Source organism: Notamacropus eugenii, chromosome 1, assembly GCF_028372415.1.
Source record: "Notamacropus eugenii isolate mMacEug1 chromosome 1, mMacEug1.pri_v2, whole genome shotgun sequence".
In the NCBI taxonomy this organism is placed as follows: Eukaryota; Metazoa; Chordata; class Mammalia; order Diprotodontia; family Macropodidae; genus Notamacropus; species Notamacropus eugenii.
This window is the reverse complement of record NC_092872.1, coordinates 203913266-203930429: the sequence shown is the minus strand read 5'-3', so window position 1 is coordinate 203930429 and position 17164 is coordinate 203913266. Positions and strand designations below refer to the sequence as shown.

General features: G+C 38.3%; 2 protein-coding genes across 4 annotated transcripts in view; one reads left to right on the top strand and one right to left on the bottom strand.

Moving 5' to 3' along the window:
• Positions 1 to 304, bottom strand: part of ACADSB (acyl-CoA dehydrogenase short/branched chain) — a 50799-nt gene extending 50495 nt beyond the window's left edge. For all 3 annotated transcript variants that reach the window (XR_011970623.1, XM_072624790.1, XM_072624799.1), the window contains exon 1: positions 170 to 304. Coding sequence is in view for 2 of the 3 variants with exons in the window: in XM_072624790.1 (XP_072480891.1) it covers positions 170 to 217 (48 nt within the window). In the remaining variant the exon portion in view is untranslated. The remainder of the gene's footprint in view (positions 1 to 169) is intronic.
• A 340-nt stretch (positions 305 to 644) lies between these two features.
• Positions 645 to 17164, top strand: part of IKZF5 (IKAROS family zinc finger 5) — a 32845-nt gene continuing 16325 nt past the window's right edge. Inside the window, exons 1-2 of the mRNA XM_072624810.1 lie at positions 645 to 735; positions 5390 to 5538. The gene's annotated coding sequence lies outside the window, so the exon portion shown is untranslated. The remainder of the gene's footprint in view (positions 736 to 5389; positions 5539 to 17164) is intronic.

The following is a 17164-nucleotide window of genomic DNA, read 5'->3' as shown; positions in this document are numbered from 1 at the left end:
AGGGAGGAGAAGGGTCCGAGGTGTCTGGGGCGCGGGTGGCACGCTGCGAGCCGCGAATCCGTTAGCTTCGGGGCAGGCTGACAGAAGTAATGGTGCCCCACCGCCCTCTCCTCGGCCAGCACGGGGGGGGGGGGGGGGGGGCGGAGGTTGGGTAGGGGGATGAACTCACCAGGCCACCTCTGCAGGAGAGCAGGAACTTCCTCGCTGCCAGCTCCATCTCGGTTCCCCTCCAGTTAGACTGCTGCCCAGCTTCGAGCCAGCAGCACCCGCTAGCCTCGAGTAAGGTGGGAGGGAGGTGGGCCAGGGGGTGGGGCGATGGGAGGGGCAGGGCGAGGGGCGGGGCAGACGGAACCGCCCCCACACACCCCCTCCAGCCACTTCCCCCACCACACGCGGCTCCTACGGGGGGCCCGAATGGACATTTTAGGGAGGAAAGAGGAAGAGGAGGAGCGGGGGTGGAAGGAATGCTAGCCGTGGACGTTTTTCTCCCTGTCTAGTTCTCCACACTGCCTCTCCTGAGGCGTCTCGGGGCGCGAGCGGCAGCCGTTCACGCGAGACTTGAAGAGAGAAGGGGGGGGAAGAAGGGGAGGGGAGGGAAGCGGAGACACAACAAACATGGCGGCGGCGGCGGCGACGACGACGGTGACGAAGACATCGACGGCGGCGGAGGTGGAGGCGGCGGCGGCGACGGCGACGGAGACGACGACGGTGCTGGTTAGAGGCGGTTGTCAAGAGGTGGGCGAACGAGGTCGGGCCCGGAGGGGTGGGCCGGGAGTGCGCGTGTGATGGAGTGGGGGTCAGGGAGTCTCGGGGCCTCCCCGGGGACGGGGACGGGGAAGCGGGGGGGGGAGGGGGGGGGGTCTGCCCCTTCACCTTCCTTTCCGAGGGAGGGGGCCGAGGGGAGAGGTCACGACCCGGCGCTGGGGGGCAGCGCTCCGCCTCGGTGCCGCTGCGGAGCTGCGCGGAGCGGCGCGCGCCCAGATTGGTAGACGGCGCCGGAGGCCGCCGGCGCCGGCCGCGGACGGAGGAGAGATGGGGCTGCGGCGCGGTCCAACAGGTGGCTGCTGCGAGAGTCCGCTCGGCCTCTGGCGCCCGCGGCCCGGGAGGGTTGAGGGCAGCGCCCTGGGCATGCCGGACCCGCCGAGCCTCGTGCCCTCGCCTTCCCAGGGAGCCACCCCCGGCAATAACGAGTCCAAAGGAAAGGCGCTCAGCTGACCGTGCAAAGAGAGGAGGGGGAACTCCGCTTTTTATCGGCCTGGCAGTGGCAGTCTAAACGTTTATTAAACTTGCGTGTGCCTGGCACTGTGCTAAACCCGGGGAATACAAAACAAAGCTGCGCCCTCCAAGAGCCCCCAGGCCGGTAGGGAAACAGCCAGGTACAGATAAGCTACACACAGGATAAATTGGAGGCGGAAGGAATGCTATCTAAAGAAAAAATTCCTCTTTTGCAAAATGAGTCTAATAATGGCACCTATTGTCAAGAAAAGAAAATGAGATAATGCTCCTAAAGCGCTTTGTGGACTGTGAAGCGCTGTGTAAGTAGCGCTTTATTTATTTAATTTTGTAATTTTTTTTAAAATTTTATTTATTTAAGCTTTTTTTTATTTGCCCAGCGAAACATTAGTTGTGGAATATTCAAATTTCCAGACAAATAGATTAATGATTTGTGACTTTCTATATTTGGCTTTAAATAGATAAATAAGTGCTGATTTGACTTAAAGATAGGCTAACAGGAAGTCTTTGTTGTCTACTACCGAGTAATTTGGTGTTCCCTAATATGCCAGACAGCCTGAAAGAATGGGAACATGAGGGAGAAATGAGAGGCCACTGTGGGGTCCAGACCCCTTCTGTGTAGAAGAAAGAAAGCTTCCTTGAAACTGCTCCTTGTGTTTTTAGCTACTCGTGAGTCCCCTTTCCACTTCCGGTAACCTTTTTTCTTTCTTTTAGTTCTAACTTGCTAATCGTCACTGGAGCAGAGAAAGGTAGCATTCCTACTTTCCAGCGGTGAATTAATATGCATTGTGAACGTGAGGTCCGAACTGTGTTGCAGCAATGGTGTATTGTTATTTGGACGTGAACTGAGGCAGAGAGGGCGATATCACATCCGTGTTGTGACCCTTTTTTTTCTCCCATTGCTGTAGAGTGATAGTTTCAGTTTTACTTTTCAGTGATATTCGAGTGTTTGTGATTATGACCCTTAAGCCCTACCCTGGTTCCTCCATATGGCTGGAGATGATCCTCAACTTTTGAAGGAAATGCCAGAAGAATGAAAACTCTGGCAGACCTGGAAAGGCTTCTAATACTGTGGGGGTAGTGAGTTGTCTTTTTTCTGAGTTCCACTTAGCAAAGTGCAGAGGGAATCTTTGATCTTGAGGCTACATGTGGCCTTCTGTGCCATTGGGTGAAGCCTTTTGACTCAGTCCAAGTTTTACAGAACAAATCCTTTTATTAAGGGGATTTGTTCTGTAAAGTTTGGATTCAGTCAAGGGGCTGCACTTGAGGACATAGAAGGTCATGTGTGCACTCAGGGCCACCTTTTCCTCAACCCTGGCTTTAGACCTTGCCTTCCACATTTGCTTGCTAGTTGTGTGACCATGGTTAACTCAACCTCTCTGTGTCAGTTTCTTCATCTGTAAAATAGAGATTTATAATACCTGTATTATGAGACCACCATGACAGTTTTCCCTTAAGGGAGGCCGTGTTCCTTATGGAATCTGTGCATGGAAAGCATTATTATAAGATTAGACTTGGTGGTCTTGAGACCATTATGATGGTCTTCCATTAAGAGAGGCTGTGAGATTACAAAATATTTTCAAGTAAAAATACTCACAGTAAGATTTATCCTAGGTTAGTACAGCTATGTGCCCCAAAATAATATTTTGTCAACTCTCAGCTTCTTTTTCTCCCGGATCCGTAACACCCTAACACCCTCGCTGGAAATCCTCTGTGGGCTCTGACCTCAGATATGCAAATTGGACAGCTGGGAGTACCCACAATCACTATAAGAACTCTCATAAGGTCATCTTGGAGAAGCCCTTTCTGCAGAATGAACAAGTGACTGCTTCCTAATGCATGACTACCCTTACACAGTTAATATTCTATGTTAGTATGTATGCCAGAGTTGTATATCAGGTCCCCTTTTCTCTCTCTTCCTCCTCTTCCCTGTTGCTTGTAATAAAGCTTTGCATTGATTTCCATTGTTTTACATGTTATTCTCAACATCCACTTATTAAGGGGTCACTTTCCCAGATGTTGCCAGCTGGCCCATGTCCCTTTCCTTAGACATTAACAAGGTACCTGGACAAGGACTTATTTGTTGACAGCTGCTCCTAAACTAGGAGATTATGGCTGTGTGAGAGCCCAATCATAGAAAGCAAGGGACATTAGGAGAACCCTTCCATTTTCCAGGAGAGACTTCCTTATGCCAGAGAATGGTCACAAAACAGTCTGCCTCTTACAGTTGGAGTGAGTTTCAAAACTGTGTAAAGAGTATTATGTACTTGAAAGCATCATTTAAATACTAATTATTATTGCCAGGGAATTATTTGCTGCTTAGCAATAACAGAAAGAAATCGTATTTGATAAATGAAATAAAGGACTATGGAAAAGATGTAATTTTATCTGTATAACAAATATTTATTAAACATAAGCTAGAGAGCTCTTGACCTGGAGTCACGAAGATCTGAGTTCAGATTTGATTTCAAACAGTTACTGACAGTGTGACTCTGGGGAAATCACTTAACCTTTGCCCCTCCTTTTTGGACCTTCTGACTAGAGTCCTACAGTTCCTTCTTTAAAGGAGAGGGCTCCATAAAATCTTCTTACCATTTTCCCACTCTACTGCTTTTAGACTTTTTTACACTTCTCCAGCCTGCCTCCCTTCCCTAGGAAATTCATCATTGGAATTCAGTCTGCCTCCATTACTTACATTTCATTAGTCCTTTTTGCCTATCTGATTTGATCCTCTGACTGGAGGCTACCCTCCAGGGGTAGCTGGGCAGTGAACTCCAGGGCCTCCTTTTAAGGAGGGAATTTAGCATTGTCTTCTCCCCTCTTCTCTCTCCTACTTCCCCAGCTACTCTGCTTTTGGATTTCTCCATCATTCCCCTATACTGGGTGTTCCCCCACACACACATATTGTCTTCCCCATGAGCCTGTAAACTCTTTGAGGGCAGGGACTGCTTGACTACCCTTAGTTTGCCTTGGTTTTTCTCTTCAGTAAAATAGGGATAATAAGAGCAACTACCTCTCAAAAGTTATGAGGATCAAATGAGATAATATTTGTAAACTGCTTAGGTGGTACAGTGTTTAGGGCCTGGAGTTGGGAAGACATCTTCCTGAGTTCAAATTCAGCCTCAGATACTTAAAAGTTGTGTGACCCATGGCATGTCAGTTAAGTCTGTTTGCCCCAGTTCCTCATCTGTAAAATCAGCTGAAGAAGGAAATGGCCAACCACTCCAATGGCTTTGCCAAGAAAACCCCAAATGGGGTCACAACTGAAACAACTCAGTAACAGTAAACCTCAAAGCACTCTATGAATGCTGTTATTACTTTGAATATTATCATCATTCAAGGAGCTACCATACATATAGAGAAATATGACATGATACCCATCTTTTTAGAAGTGTACTGTACAAGTATACCTGTTGCTTTTTTCATTCTTTTATCTGTCACTGTTTTTCTTGTCTGTAGATGGTAGCGGTAATATTTCTGTTAACAGGATTTTACTGAGCTGGTCTCTGACCTGGGAATGAGAAAACAGCTGGCTAGAGACAAAGTGGCAGTAATCAAGTGGTGGTTTGAATAATTAGTTTCATTATGAGGAACAGATTTGCTAGTCAGGAATTCTCCTGATCAGGATTCTACTTGCTGCAGTAGTGAAGACAGAGATTACATACATAAATCACAAGTGGGGAGGGGAGGGGAGAAGATTGATTAGAAATAATCATTTCCCTGGGTGTAAGTGGTTTCCCATGACTAGCCTACAAGTCCCACAATCACTAAGGTACAGGTGTTCTGTTGTGAGAAAGTATTGTTTCAGGTCCTTGGGAGCATTACTTGGGGGGTCTTTGATTTGCTTCACTTAAGGTACACAGGCACACAAGAATACAGCAATTGTGAAAGTGTTATCAGGGGATGATTGATCATTTTAAGCTGCATTGTAAGTTTCTGACTTGCAAGCAAGAAGAGGCAAATCTGAAAAATTTAAATTGTTAGTATATTCATTACACATATATTAATATGAAGATCATAATTCCCTTCACACTATAAAGCATTATAAAGACATATTAGACCTAAAAATGCTAACTAAGGTATTTGTGTTTATATTAGAACTGTGGGGTTTTTTTTGACCACACCTATCTTAATTTTTGATTGCTTTTTTTTTCAGACCTCTGTAGGACTTTTCAATTTTAGTTGAAAGTCTCTCAATGGCCTTTTGGAGTCAATTAACATATTTCCAGAGTGGATTTCAGTTACTCTACATTTCATCAATGTTGGAGTGGAAAGAAAAAGGTGGAATTGATTTGGGTTGAAACGGTAAGTTTGTGTCTTATCTTTTTATTCTTACTAAACTTCCTTAAAATTTGTTGTACTCTTAAAAACAATCAAATGTTAGTACAAGATGAGAAACAAAACTTTCTCAAAACATCAGTATTTTACAAAGTAGAACCAAATGAATTAACAAACAGCTAACAAGCAAAATGTTTTGCTCTCAATCCTTTTCCACTTGTATCTGGAGTTCTTTTGACCTTTTTTCCTAAGATAGTGGAAGTTATTAAATATGCAGTTCCAATTCTATTGATCGCACTTTTCATCTTTCATATGAGTCTTTCCATCACTTCTAAAAATAATACCATAATATATCACACTAATATTCCATAATTCATCAGACCATAAATCATCATTTTCAGTTGTACTTATAGATTGTTCCCAAAATTTTTTTGTTATATATAGAGCAGCTGTAAATACTTATATGCAGATAAGTTTTATGATTTTTTTAAGGATAAAATGCTAGTAAGTGGAATTACTAGGTCAAAAGGTATGATTAGTTTTGTTACTGTTATATGTTTCTATATTCTCCAAATGTTTACATCAATCTTCAGTTTCAGCAGCATTATGTTAGTTAAACCATAAAGTCACCAATATCAGATTTTATCATTTTTTGTGTATTTTTGTCTATTCTGATTTCTTTGGGATTTCTCTGATTATTACAGAATTTGAATATCTTTTCATTTAGTCATGAACAGTTTGTATTTTCTCCATAAATTCCTTATGTCTTTGGACCATTGACACACTGGAGAGTTTATATTATTAATTTTATAGATATGTATCCTTCCTTCATACATTCTGAATATTGGACATTTATCTTAGTTTATTTTTGTTATGCAAAATCCTTTTTTTGTTTTTTTCAAATCTATTGATTTTTATCTCCAGTTATTCTCTGATGAAAATGTTCCTATTCTCCACAGTTCAAACAAGTAAATTAGTTGTTTTTGTAACAGCTTTTTAATGACTTAAATATTTAGGCCACCAATCTAGTTATTTATATTAGTGTATGTTGGAGTTATGGATCCAAACCCATACAAGTATGCCATCTTCACAACAGTTTTTTTAATGACTAGTGATATAATTCCCTAGTATTTTACAAACACTAACATTTTCTATACATTAGGTTTTATTTTCTGGCTTTCATTTCTTATCTGTATCTCTTTTTTTCCCCTAATGTGAGATGGTTTTTTTTTAAGGAATTATTGCTTGATAGTACTTTCTATGATTTGAGAGTGCTTAGGTATGCTTCGATGGTTTTCTTTTTTCATAGATCTTATGGATATCCTTGCCTGTTTATTTTTTTCCATGGTGATTTTCTTGTAACTTTATTTAATTCTATGAAATAACCTGTTATATTTTGATTTTAGTATTAAACTGGTGAGGTAGTGGAGAAATAGTAACATTTTTTACTATATCTTCTTGAGGTAACTATGCCATCCATATATTTAGATTTTCCTTGATTTTGGTTAATACTATTTTGGAAATTGACTTTTTTATAGATCTCTTGTACATCTTGATAGAATATTTATTTGATTAGGACCTATAATTTCATTGGTATGGAAATCTCTTTTACCATTAAAGATTCCTCTGTTAACTTAGTCTTAGAGAGTTACCTGTAGTTCTGAGAAGGTAAATGACTTGTCTGTGGTCATACCACTTGTATATTCCAGAAGCAAAACCTTAACCTCAGTCATCCTTATTCCAAAGCTTGGCCTTCTATCCCCTACACTATGATGGCTCCCTTCATAGATTAGTAACTCAAATATTTGATTCATTTTTTCATTGTAAAAGTATTCTTATCTCTATCAGTTTTCCTTGATTTTTGTTAGAGTGAATGGGAATGCAGATGGTTTTTGAAAGGGTTTTTTGAGCATCTTTATCTTTCTACTTTACTAAAGTAATTTGTTACCTCCATTATTTCTCTTGAGTTTCCTGGTTATGTAATCATACTCTCTACAAAAAGTATTTTAACTTCAGTGCTGATGCTTAATCTTTTATTTTTCATAACTTGTTTCTTTTGTTTAGATTTCAAAAATATGATAGTAAATAGTAATGGCAAGAGTAATCATGCAGATAAGGAGAGAATTCCAGGCTTGGGCATGGGGGGGCAGAGGACAGCCGATGAAGATGCACAGAATTGGGGAGAGTGTCAAGGCTTTAAAAGCCAAATAGATAGTTTTATATTTGATCTTGGAAGTAATAGGGAGTCACAGGAGTTGATTGAGTAGGGAGGGGACATAGACTTATGCCTTAGGAACATCAGTTTGGCAGCTGAGTGGAGGGCAGACTGGAGTGGGGAGAGACTTTGAAGTAGGGAGAATAACCAGAATGCTATTGTAATAAATCAGATGTGAAGAGGGCCTACATTTCATTTGTGGCAGTGTGAAAGTTGAAATCCAGCCTCAGGCATTTACTAGATGTGTGACCTTCAGTGAGTTACTTAACCCTCTTTGTGGGAGTTGCAGAACAATATGGTAAACCACTCCAGTATCTTTGCCAAGAAAACCCCAAATGGAGCCATTAAAAGTCATACATGAGTGAAAAATGACTGTACAGCAAAAACAAAGTATCAGGGTAGAGAAGGGAGCTTATAGGTCGGTTGTTGAGAATCAACAGGATTTGGAAACAGATTGGATTTGGGGGATGAGAAAGAGTGAGGAGTCTAGGATGACACCTAGATTTTACAAGCCTACGTAACTGAGAGGATGATGGTACCCTCCACAGTAAATAGGGAAGACAGGAAGAGAGGAGAGTTTAAAGAGAAAGATAAATCAGTTTAGTTTTAGACATGTTGAATTTAAGATACCTCTGGGGTAATCCAGTTTGAGATTTCCAAGTTTCAGTTGGAGATGTGAGACTGGAGGTCAAAAGAAAAGTTGGGGCTGGATTATATATAAATATTTACATATACATACACACACATCTTACTCATATGTTAAGTATGTGAAGCTTTTTACAACTAGACCTCAAACTACCTTTCTTAGATATCACTTCCCTCCATCTGTCCTCAAGTCTTGCAAAAGTGACCTTCTTACTGTGAAATTCTTCCCTTTTCCATACTTTTGCATTGTCTTTTTCCTCATGTTTGGAATACATACTGTTATAATTTCTGTCTCTTAGAATCCCCACTTTGCTTCAAGATTCACCTCATTCACCACTTTGTACATGAAAAGTTTTCCTTATCCTCCACAGCTGCTAGTGTTCTTCCGCCCCCCCCCCCAATTTCCTTCCATCTATTTTCTTTCTAATACATAATTTGTGTATAGATATATTATCTCCCCTGATAGAATGTAAGCTTCTAGAAGTCAGGTACTGTTTCACTTTTGTCTTTTCAGCACAGTGCCTGGTTCAGAATTGGTATTTAATGCCTTTTGATCAATTAGCTATTTTGCGTTAATAAGAGGCCCACAATAGGTACTCAATGAATGCTTGTTCTTTGCATCTTAAATTTTGTAGCTTAGAGTTGTGTATAAGAATGTAATTGTTTCTTTGATTTCTTTTGCCTTCATATATCCTAATTTTTGTAATTTGGTTTTGTTTTGTTTTTTTTAATTAGACTTGTTTTATTAGTCATTTAAAACAGCTTTTGGATTTCTTTATCACCTTCATTACTTTTTTCTTTTTCCTCTAGATCTTTGCTATTGGTTTTTTCTCTGTGTTTTTTGTTTGTTTTGTTGTTAGCTTGTTGCTTTCATCTTTTAAGTTTTTTGGAGTACAGGTTCAGCTAATTTTCTTGTAATAGCTAGTAGCTAACATATATTATAGCACTCACTGTGTATGAGGCATTGTGCTAATTGCTTTACAATTACTATCCCATTTGATCTTTACAACAGCACTGGGAAATAGGTGCTATTATTATCCCCATTTTTACAGGTGAGAAAACTGAATCAAACAGAGGTTAAGTGATTTGCCCAGGGTTACACTGCTTGTAAGTGTCTGAGCCTGAATTTGAACTCAGTAAATCAGGTCTTGCTGACCTCATATCTGGTTCTCTATCCACAGCACCACCCAGCTGCTTACTAATACAGGTATTTAATGTAATATAAACTTGCTTCCAAATATTGCTTTGACTCTAGCTCACCACTTTGTAAAACAGATTTTAGTAATATATTTTGTTTTTTTATATCACCTAGATATGCCCCTTTATCCTACTCTTTCCCTGTCTATGTATAGATTTTCATATATGTTTATATAAAAATAGTAATTTTGTGTAATCATTTTTGTAATTTCATCTTTCACCTCAACATTTGCTTAATATGTTTTTCTTAGTTTCCTCATGAATGTGTACTTTTTATTCCTTGCATTATTACTTACTACTGGTTTATTATAATTTGGTCTCTAATTTTATTATATGTTTCTCTATTAACCTTTATCTTTTTTTCTTTTTGCAGCTTAGTATGTACATAGTTTTTATGTAGGTTCCATGAATACTAGAGGAAAAGAAAAGCACAATTAAAATTTTTTTCCCCATTAAGCTATGTATAGCTGTCAGCTTTAGTTATTTAGTATTTTGTTTAGTTTTATGATTCCTTATCTTTTAAATTTATCCTTTGTACTAGTTTCAAAGGATTGCTGTGTCTGTATACAATGGAGCTCTCATGGCTAGTTTGCTGTCATAAGCTTTATTTGAATGATACACAAAAATTCTTCTTCATTGAAGATTGAAGGCTCTTGCCTTGATGTTCCTAAGCAATCATAACTACTTTTTTATAATCCTTCTGGCCCAGTCAGCACTGAGACCTGGAAATTCTGTGACTGACATTGGAATTTTGCTCTCTACAGACTGGAACTTCTCTTAGAGCTTAGTGACCTGCCCTTTTGTTGGGCATTTGTGGCTTACATTTTATCTTTGGGCTCTGCATCTTGAGCAAAGGGTGCTTGCTTAGCTCTACCCTCAGTAGTAGTTACCACAAAAACAATTTTCTCTTTTCTGGGATCAGGTACTTGACGTAGTCCCAGTATAGTACAATACAGGGCCAGGGTGACATGTGAAGACCTGGGTAAACTCTATATAATACCAAGCTTGAACCTGCTTCCATAACAACAATTTTTATAGTAGTGTTAAAATTCCCTCCATAGTTGATATTTTTTTCTCTTTCTTGCAAAACTGTTAAGTTTTATTTTATATATTTTATGATAGAAAGATTAGTTGCATATATATGCTTCAAGATTAATATACTATCATTTTCTTTAGATCTTTTTAGGATAAATGTCCTTTTATATCTTTAGTGATTTCTTGTTTGAATTTAACATTGCGTAATATTATTAGCAGTCGTTAGTCTTTTTATTGATTTGGCAGTAGTATAATAAATCTTTTTAGATCTTTCTGGGTTGAATGTGCTTCTTCTTCTAAGCAGATTGTTGGAGTCTGCTTTTTATATTGTTCTTGGTATTGGAGTTAGTTTGGTGTGGTAGTTAGAATACCAGAAGACCTAAGTTCAAATCCTGTCCCAAATGCTTACTAGATGCATGATGTAGGGCAGGTCATTTAACTGAACCTTAGTTTTCTCAACTGCAAAATGTGACCAGTAAAAGCATTCATCAGATATCTCTTAAGTACTTGGTGCTACGCTAGATGCTCAGTCGGAAAGCATTTGTTAAGTGAAACAATCCCTGATCCTGTCAGAAGTAGATACAGTGACTTTTCTTAGAGTGGATAAATGATGTTAATAAAAAGAATAAGAAAATATATATTTCCTACCAAAAGAATGATTAAAAGGCAAGCCAAAACAATTGTAACACAAAATGTAAATGGATTAAATATTGATAATAATGCTTAGCATTTATATATTGCTGTTTAGGTATTATTTTATTTGATCTTCACAATGTTCTAACTTGATTTCCTTCTGAGACTTCTTTTAAAACTCTTTCCAAGGGTTCTTATTCAGTCTTAGGCTATTCATACCAGTTCAGATTCTTAACTAATTTGTGTGTGGTGAGGATGTCTCTTACATGGTTTCTTGTTTTATCTGTGTTGTTTCTGATTCTTCACTGAATCATTAGTGTTTTATTATATTAAAACTCTGCTTTTTGAAAATTTTGACTGGTTTTTATTTTAATATGTGTTTCTTTTTTCTTATGTATTTCTATTTGTTGATTTCTGAGGTGTTAACATCTTGGCTGTCTTTGATCCTGTCATTCTGCTAGATTGAATTGGTCCCGCAGTGTTATTTATCTTTTAGTATTTCCCATAAACTAGCCATGTCATGGGTTATTTTATGCTTTCTGAACTCTCCGAGGTTCATATTATCCAAGGATTTTTTTTTTCTTTTTCACATTCTAAAGTAGATTTAAAAAAAAAAAATAATTCCATTTGAACATTCAAGTTGTTTTTATCCTCTATCATTAACTTAGCCATCTCTACCTGCAGTATGTGAGACCCAGACTATGGAATGATCTGTTAATTTTCATTATTATCACCATTAATATATGTTGCTATGGTAAAATTAATCTTTAAATTATCATATTTGATCATTCTAATAAATTGCCTTCATTGCCATCTGTTGATTTTACATACATAGACATGTATAGCTATCCTACTTTTGAAAAATTACTAATTCCTGCTAGTTAGGAGTTAAATGATTCTTGAGTAAAATGTTAGGTGTGTTTCATAGTCTTCCTTTTGGTGGCAATTTTAAAATTCTTTAAAGTGAGTAAGTAGGCAAAACTTACTAAAAGAAAGTAGTATGCTACATTTCTCACTATTGTCATACTCTAACCTTATCCATACTTGAAAGTAGGAAAGGTATAGAATACATGTCTAATCGTTCTGTAAACTCCTTAAGTGCAGAGAACATTAGTTATATTTGTTTACATCTTCCCTAGTGCTCAACACAATGTATAAAACATGTTCTTTTTAAAATCATTGTTGACTATTACTGTTGAATTGTTCTGCTCGTCACTATTGTGTGAACTCTACAGTATATAGTTGTGATTGTCTCTCTGCAGAGCCGTGACTAACATAAAATAAATGAATCTTTGTCCTTGGGTATGGACATCCAGAGGAGTGTGGTTCTTCCCCATAGTGATCATTGGCACATGTTGCCATGTGGCGTAACAGCCTCCAGGCCATCAGCCCTTGGGTCTCATCACCATGGCGCTCTTCCCCTGGTGCCTGCAGTCCCCTATAATCCCTGTGAGTCAGAGGCTGGACTTCCAGGGCCACAGGCTGCCCCCTTTCTTTGCGTGACTATATGAGCACTCATTTGGCCCACCACAAAAACATGCACAACTCCCTGACAGCCGTTTTTCCTCAGGTGAAAAAATCCTTAGTTTGACCTCTGTATTAGTAAGGATTGATTTTTACTAGTTTTAGCACCTTGAATACCAGATACTTTCCATTTTAATTTAATACTACATAATTATAATACTCCAAAAATCATAAATACTCATATTGACTTATTTTTGTATTCCATAAATTACATTTTTAAAATGGAAGTGAGGAAAGTGACTTTAAAAGTTTTTTTCCCCTTTATTCACACATCTGATTGCAAGACTAAGACTCCTAAAAAATTGGTTAGGGGAATAATAGAGATGAAGCTCTATGTTCCTTTGTCGCCCCCTGAAGCTGGATGATGTTATGTTCCTAATTGTTACTTACAGTGAGTTCTAAAGTATCAGATTTTCATTGTAGTAATCATCTTTGAGCTATACTTGGATAAGTTGGAAGGAAGAATTTATAATTTATTACTGTTATTTAAAGTTTTGGCCACACGTTCCTGCCACATATTGAAGTTTTATGTAACTAGTATGCAGAGTAGGCATAGCTTACCTTTATCCAGTATAAGCAGAAGGAGGACCCTTAAGGAATATTACATTTTTGCTATATTTCAAATTATGAGTCATTTTCTTCTTATTTGCAATTTTCAGATGACTTATTTTTTTAAAGTAAATCTTATTTTGAATATAATACTCAAATTCATAATTTAAGGTGTTAAATAGGTTAACATTTCATTTTGTAGACTTCACTTTTTGGGTTGTGTTGAATGAATTTTGGCTAATATTTGTACTATAACCTGCTTTATGTGATCACTACAAGACAACCTGAGTTTATCAAGGACAAATTATATCAAACTAACCTTGTTTCCTTTTTTGACAGGGTTACTAGACTGGTAGATCAGGGGAGTACCATAAACCTGGATTTCAGCAAGGCATTTTGGCAAGGTCTTTCATGTTATCCTTGTGGACAAGATGGAGAAATGTGGACTGGATGGTAGTATGGTCAGGTGGATTTGGAACTGTTTGAGTGAACAAGCCCAAAGAGTGGTGATTAATGGATTAATGTGATCCTGGAGGATGGTCTCTAGTCCCTTGACTATCTTTTGCCCTATTTTATTTCATTTTTAGCAGTGACGATGACATGTTTATCAAATTGTAGGTAATGTGAAACTAGGAGGGATCACTAATACATTAGATAATAGAATTGGAATCCCAAAAGATCTCTACAGACTGGAATGATGGGCCAAATTTAGTAAGATGAAATTAAATGGGAATCAATGTAAAATCATAAGATTGGGTTCATAAATTCATAAAATTAATTCCACAGGTACAGGATTGGGAAAATATGATTATACCATAATTTATGCAAAAAGGATGCAGGAATTTTAGTGGAATTTAATTTGCTAACATGGGTCAGTGGTGGGATATTGCAGTCCAAAAAACTAGCTGACCTGATCTTAGGCTGCAGTAAAGAAGCTTTGTGTCCAGAACAAGGCACAATAGAACAATAATTTTAATGAAACCTAGTCAGATCACATGTGGAGTAATGTGCTTCATTCTGGGAACCATATTTTGAGAATTAAGCTTATTCTGTGTCCCAGGCACTGTGCTTGGTGTCAAGGAAACAAAAACATAAATGAAATATTCCCTGCCCTCAAGGAGTTTGCATACTGTTGGGAAGGTAACATGTACATAAAGAGGTTTATTCAAAAATAAATATGTAATGATTTTAGTGGAGAGGTGCTTCTCTGAGGGTTAGGAGTTAGTACTTGAGCTGTATTTGAAAGAAAACTAAGATTCTAGGAAGTGGAAGGGAAGAGGGAGTGCATTCCAGTCATTGCAGCATTCTAGTTGTGTGAGGAATATCAAGTAGGATATCTTGACTGGATTGTTAAGTGAGTGGACCCATGTACAATAAGTTTGGAAAGGTAGGTTGGAGCCATGTCGTTAAAGATATTAAGAAACTAATGACCAGGAATGATGAGGCTTGAAGTTATGTTATATGATTTCACACACACACACACACACACACACACACACACACACACACACACACACACAGTCAGATCTGATGGCATTTTCTAAATCTTCATCCATCTTGACCTCTCTTTAGCATTTAATAATGCTGATCATCCTGCTTTTCCTGTGATTTTTTCTCCTCTTTGGTTTTTCTGTTGGTTCTCTTTTTTCTCACTCTGCTTTGCTAGATCATCATTTCTATCATACCCCTAACCCCAAAATGTGGCTGTACCTTTGGGTACTTCTCTCAAGTGGTGACTCCATTATTTTCCATGTCTTAATTTTCATCTCCATGTAGATCACTCTCAGATCTGTATATCCAGATCTTTTCTCCCTCCTGAGTTCCATTTCTGCAATCCCAACTGCTTGTTGGACATTTCATTTCAAACTCAACATATTAAAAACTCATCATCTTTCTTTACAAAATTTCCTGTCTTCTAAACTTTCTTATTTCTTTTCATCACTCAGGTTTGCAACCTTGGTTTCAACTTTGATTCCTCATTCTCATACTGCAATGACTGAGCTGCAAAATTTTATTTTTCCTGCCTCTGCAAGAATGTGTCTCCTCCTTACCCCTCTCTTTACCCTAGACCAGGCCCTTATTTTGCTTACACTGTTGTAATAGCTTCCTAATTGGTTTCTTTGCTTCAAGTCTCTCCTAACGCCATTCCATTCTCTACAAAAAAAATAAGTTTTGCTGTGTCATTCTTCTCAATAAATTCCAGTGGCTCCCTGTTACCTTTGGACTCAAATACAGACTCTTCTGGCATTCAGCATTCTTCACCACAAGACCCTAAGCTACCTTTCCAGCTTTCTCACTATTCTCTTTCATGCACACTACCATCCAGCCACAGTGACCGTCTTACTGTTCTCAGTGCATTCCATTCCACTAATTCCCTCCTTATCTTCTTTCTCAGAATTTTAAACTTTTCTTTGAAAGCTCAGCTCAAGCTCCATCTTCTACATGAAACTTTTCTTGGTCTTCCTGGCTGCTAATACCATCCTCAAAGTCGTCCATTCTCTGTTTAGTGCAAATTTTGTATATACTTATGTATGTATATGTGTACATATGTATACATATATATATATGTATATGCACACATGTTATCTCCCCTATAGAATGTAAGCTTCTTGAGAGCAGGAGCAGTTTTGCTTTTATCTTTGTAGTCTCTGTGCCTAGAACAGTACTTGTCACTTAGTAGATATTTAATAAATGCTTGTTGATTTACTTTCATGTTGTTTCCCTACATGAGATCCTCCTCCTAGTTGTTCTCTCTTGAAATTATTTTATTTTGTATATACTCTGTATTTACTTATCTTTGTATGTGTTATATCTACTCAATAGAATGTAAACTTTTTGAAGACAGAGATTGTTTCATTTTGGTTTTTTGTATCTACAGTTCATTGCACACAGTGGGTAACTAATAAATGTTTTATTGAATTGAATAAGGCTGCATTACATATGTTCAGTTGTAACCAGTGGGAAATATGGAAAGAAAATGGAGAAAAATAGCATTTGGTACTCCTTCCAAGGGGGTGAACAGTTAGGAAAAGGGACTAAGATATATTGTACCCAAGAACCTCACAAAATATCTTTTTTATTTGTCTCCTTTCCACTTCCACTGCCACCACCTTATCCTGAATTATTTCAATAGCCTTCTCATGTCTCCCTCACTTCATTCTAAACCCCCTCCAATTAATCCTCCACACACCACTTCATCTATATATGGGTATTCTTAATATATTTCTGCATTATTCCTTCAGAGATCATCCTTCTGCCCCCCCAAATTTAGAAGGTTCCCAATATAGTTTAAATGCCTTACTGTGGTGTTTGAGGTCCTTGATAATTTGGCCATAACATTTTTTCAGCTTTTTGATTAAAAAAATATTAAGTATCTGCAACATGCAGAATACTGTGCTAGATACTGGAGGAGACACACAGTTAAGATAAGGCTTTCCATCCTAATGGAACTTGCCATTTTGTCTGGATGATGTGACACTAATAAAATTGTACAGGATAATTGCAAGAAAGATGCAAAACAGAGAGGTGTAAACCAGAGTGATTTGTACAATTCACAGGGCGGGGGGTGGAAGGGACTGGAGGGAGCTCATTGGGGAGATCAAGAAGACTTCATGGAAAAGGTAGCATTTGACCTGTACTTTAAAGGGAATTCAACAGCCGTGATGGGGAGAGCAGTGGGCATCCTTTTAGTAGTAAGGAAAGTATTTGTCCTATTCCTCATACTTCCCTGAAAAATACAGGAAGGCATTTCCAGGTCCTCATTTAGACAGTGCAGCAGATGAGACAACATTAGATTGAAGACAACACAATTGCAAAAGCAGAACATCTAGGGTCATTTATTGTAAGGAAAAAAGA